Below are 4930 nucleotides of genomic sequence, written 5' to 3'. Positions count from 1 at the left end.
ACTGTACATTATTGTAAGTCCTCTATGCCCCGCCTCTCTCAAACGCTTCGTTTTCTACAAAGCCCCCTCCTTTGACAAGCGCAGTCCGCTCTGATTGGCCAGCTGACCCAGTGCACTGTGATATCGTGACGTAGACATGTGGGGGTGTGTTAGAACGAGGCGTTTTAGGGGGGCGTGGCAGAGTCTTAACTTTGATAAAGAATATCTCTTTGGTTTTGAGACTTTAGTCTTTGCAACTTCAGGGATCTTATCTATTCACGAACAGCTTGTAACACTCCAAAGAGAAAGGAAAACTTGAAATCGCATCATATGACCCCTTTAAGACTTATGTATTGAAATTGCATATAACATTTCCATCCATGTGGATTACACAGACTTAACGTAAACTAATAAACTTAATGTAATGCATATTTGTAAGTCATATATAAATGAAAAGAAAAGGGTAAGATTTCTGCACTAAAAAAAAAACAAACATGGCATAGTCATGACTATTAAATAATTGCATCTACAGTATTTGATTTCAAATTTTGATTTCAAATAGCTTAGAATCAGCATAAATCTGTTCATTGTGGAAACAATTACATTTATTCCATTAAAAGTATGGACATGGTTAAAATATGGATAGATATGAAACAAGCAATATTCAGTTAGTTAAAATATATGAGGTTGAAACAAATTGGATTTATTGATAAATAACTAAACCTGGTTATTCTGTATTTTTATAGTACAATTATTTAGTACTATAAAATGTATTAGTACTATTACAGAAATCTTGTTTTAACTTGTTTCATTTACATATGACAGACAAATATGCATCAGTTTCATTTACACGGATTCTATACTATTACCGTTTTTGTAATATTTTGAATTCGTTTTTACTGTATTTTCCATTTTCAGTTTAATATTTTAGTATTTTTGTTGTACATTTTTTGTCATTTTTTAAATTATTGTTTTTTATTTCAATTTTAGTTTAATAGTTTTAGTTAGTACATTAAGTTAAACAAAATTTTGCTTTGGCAACTAGCTGAAATAAAGTAAGTTTACGTTTTTAATATTTTTATTTTATTTCAGTGGACGTTTATTTTATTTAAAGTAACTTTTTCTCTCGCTCTTTTTTTTTTTTTAGTTTACGGTAAAACGGTGTAACCCAAATGGATGGAAATTTTATATGCAATTCAAATACATAACTCCTAAATTTAGTTTTTTTTTTTTTTTGAGTGTAGACTTCTGAAGACTATATGTCTACAAGTCTATTCAATAAATATGATATGATATACTCAGAATGAAAATGCTCAAGTAACAACCAGAAAGGACCAGCGTCTAGACAAAACAAATATGGAGCTTTGTTTCTTCAAGTTGTTGTGCAACACAAGGCTTATGATATCATGAGCTTTAAAGCACAGTACCAGGATCTTGATTTATTTATTATTGCATATTTGCATCAAAGGTCATTCCTGAGTCTGTAGACATTCCCCACAGATGTCCGCCTCTTCATTGGATGTGGTGTCTCCTTGCTCTTAATGTCCAGCCTCTTCATGCAGCGTATTAAAAATGTCTAAAATCTACAGTACATCAAGTCTCCATGTACTGCTTTGGAGAGTGCATACGGAATAATGCACTACTTTCCCATAACAAACTACTGCTTGGAAAGCCCTGCTACTCAGACTTCAGTGGATATAAAGATGCAGTGCCACAACGCAGCTGCGGCCGAGCTCCCATGTTATCATTCGGATGCCCTGGAGTGCCTTCGGAGCAATAAAGAAGGGCCTGTTCCCAGAAAAAGAACAACGGCGTGCAAGATAAAGGAATCAAATGGAGACCGGGCAGATAATGATCTTGTCCTCCAACATTACGCTGACAGCCAGGAACACAAAGTAGAGCAGGAACATGAAGAAACCCAGCAGCTTGCTCATCTTCCACTTGCACACAGCGATGGAGATGATGACGAAGAGGAGCATGAGGAAGAGCAGAACGATGGCGCAGAACAGGCCGTTGCTGCTCACGGCCACTGAAGTCAGGTCGTTCAGCAGGGAAAACATTAGCCATGGAAATGGCAGGCTGGGGACGGTGAACAGACACAAGGAGATGTTTTACAGTAGGTAGTCAATAACATGATGGTTGTTGTGTTAATGATGAAGATCTCTCACCCTACAGTGATGTCAAATATGTTGGAGCCGACTGAGCTGGAGACGGCCATGTCGCCGAGACCCTTCCGGGCAACAATAACACTGGTGATGAGATCAGGAATGGAGGTACCAGCCGCTAGAATAGTCAAACCCATAATCTCCTCTGTGATTCCAATAGTCTCACCAACCTGTGGGAGAAATTTGCATTGGGTGTTTAATGTGCTCAAAAATTCACCACAGTTTGTACTAAAATACTATGATAAAACTGTGTTGAACTTGGTGTTAGCCTGAGCTGTCATTAAAGAACAGCAGGAAGGAGATCCTACATTAATTCATTCATTTATTATGATTTTACACTAGTAGCACTAGAGGTAACTGTAGTGATTTTGCCATTTTGGTGCAAACTTTGTAAGGGCAAATTGACATGCAAAAGACAGCAAAAAGTAGGCAGTAAAATTATTTTGCCTCCTAAGATCACAAAATCACATTGCTTTGGCCAAATCTCATCTATACTTTGTGAAATATGTAATCCAAGAAATCACTGCGATGAGCTTGGTGAAAAAATCCATCCAGGATAACAGAGGACGGATGAAGAGAGTGAAATGTTATTTATTAATCTAATCAATATTTATTTATATACTTTAATACCACTTATTCATATTTTGAACTAGCTTTAATTTTTATATTTACAGGTTTCATTTTAATTTTTAAATTCTTAAGTTTTAGTCTATTTTTATGTGCTTTTGTCATTTTTATTTTATATATTATCTACTTTTTTTATTTCAGTTTTAGTTTTTTTATTTCAATGTTTTTTGTAAGTTTTTTTATTTTTTGAAATAAAAAAAGTTAAAAACTTTTGCAATCTAATATTTGTTTTATTTTAGCTTTCAATTAAAAAAAAATGTTAAATCGTTTTTTTGTTTTACATAACAATAACAGCACTGTTCACTGAAAAAAACAAATGGTGTTGTAAATCTGCTGAATTTTTGACATGGTACCATGGTATAGCCATGCAAATGCCATTGTATACTGTATTAATATGCTATCATGTCAAAGTACCATGGCAGTACCTTTTTGCAAGGGTCTCACATACATTTCATTTTTCTAATTGATATAACCAATTAACCAATAATTAAAACTACAGTAGGTTTAGCATCTGATCCAGTACAATCCAAAAAGTCCAGGGTCAAATGTATTATATTTAAGTGGTTCTCAGCCTTTTTGACTCGAAGGCCAACACAATATTTTAAGGCCCCTCTATACAGATATTTTTGGTATTTCTTCTATAATTATTACAAAGTTGTCTGGTTTCAATTGGAAGTACTGATTTATCATGTTAAGTAACCACAATTCATTTAGTTATTTCTGAAGTTCTGGTAGACTGTAATAGTTGATTCTAGTCTCTCTGGAAAACCTGAAACATCTGACTGCAATGGGTTTAGATGAGTTGCTACAGAGGGAGCTGATGCAGAGCTAAAGAACAGTTGCCTCTAAGGGAAAAGACAAGAATAGCTTATTGGCTTTGGGATTTGGCTGGTTCTGAACGTGCGGAGTTACAGATTTACAGCAGTGTCATAAGGAGAGATCAACCTTCACCTACGACTACCTAAAAATAGCAATTTTTTTTTTTTTTTTTTTTTTTTTTGGACATACAATATCAACTACAGTATACCTAATTTCAGAGCAGAACAGTAAGATAAAAACATTGGTGAAAAAACTGCAATATAACAGAAAAGCTGTGTGAAACTGGTGTGTGTGCTATTGGTGAAGATGAGGTACCTGATGAGCCCACCACACCATCAGGTAAGAGAAAACAGCAATCCAACTAATAGATCCCAAAAATGTGAGCGGAAAGAACTTTTTTGATGTCTATGGAACAAGAGAGGATAGAAGGAAAAATAAGGAAGGGATGTCATGCTATTCAAATATTTAAAACACAGCACCAAGCAGTCTGTTTGTTTCAACAGCCTGAAACTGGGCTTTAAAAGACACTTTGTTCAAATGTGTTCATTGTACAACATTGACGCTGTTATTGAACTGAACTGAATTAACATTGAGCTGAATAACGGGCCGCTAATCGCTGAATTGAACTTGTTTCATAATGAATTTTACTCAGTTATTGAACTGAATCAACACTGAACTTGAGCTGAATAATTTCACTATTGTCTTGTTAGAGCTGCTTTACAGTAAAGTTTTGATTTGTCTAATATTTGATGAAGTTTGCATTACTTTCCAGTTTAATACTGTGAAGCTACTTTGAAACAGTTTCTATTGTATAAAGTGCTTTACATAATTAAAGATGACTTGACAATTACACAGAAAGTGACAATGGCAAGATCTGCATACATCAATGGAAAGCTTATTTATTCAGCTTCGAGAAATTGACCCTTATGACTGGTTTTGTGGTCCAGGGTCACATATGTCAAAAAAAAAAACAACATAAAAAAACTCAATCGTACATCTCTGCGGACATCCGGCAGTGACAGCCACAATGGAAAGACGATGGGAAAGATGACGAGGTATGTTGCTCGCTTCCTTGGTGTGTCTGGCCATGCCAAGCTCAGAGGCTGGTCTTCATCGTCGTCCTCCTCAGCCTTTGAGATTAGAACCACAACAACACGATGTCAGTCAGTTGCCTGTGATATTTTAATATTAGAATCTTAAGGATTCCAATATAGATGATCTAGTTGTGTTGCGACATCACCTCAGCTCCAGCACTGCCATTCATGGGCGGAGTGACTTCTACCTCCACATTAGTACTGTTGGGAAGATTCTTGACGACTGAAAAAAAAAAAAAAAAAAAC

The 4930-nt window shown here is 35.3% G+C and overlaps 1 protein-coding gene across 1 annotated transcript in view; it reads right to left on the bottom strand.

Moving 5' to 3' along the window:
* Positions 1–1200: 1200 nt before the first annotated feature.
* The window catches only part of LOC107758891 (sodium/potassium/calcium exchanger 2-like), a 22956-nt gene continuing 19226 nt past the window's right edge, over positions 1201–4930 (bottom strand). Inside the window, exons 6-10 of the mRNA XM_016576725.1 lie at positions 4831–4907; positions 4586–4720; positions 3906–3995; positions 2148–2314; positions 1201–2058 (exon numbers count right to left, since the gene is read on the bottom strand). Coding sequence (XP_016432211.1) covers positions 1809–2058; positions 2148–2314; positions 3906–3995; positions 4586–4720; positions 4831–4907 — 719 coding nt within the window. The 3' untranslated portion in view covers positions 1201–1808. The remainder of the gene's footprint in view (positions 2059–2147; positions 2315–3905; positions 3996–4585; positions 4721–4830; positions 4908–4930) is intronic.

Source organism: Sinocyclocheilus rhinocerous, unplaced genomic scaffold (assembly GCF_001515625.1).
Source record: "Sinocyclocheilus rhinocerous isolate Xijiao unplaced genomic scaffold, SAMN03320098_v1.1 scaffold1435, whole genome shotgun sequence".
Taxonomy (NCBI): Eukaryota; Metazoa; Chordata; class Actinopteri; order Cypriniformes; family Cyprinidae; genus Sinocyclocheilus; species Sinocyclocheilus rhinocerous.
This window is presented reverse-complemented; position numbering and strand designations above follow the sequence as displayed.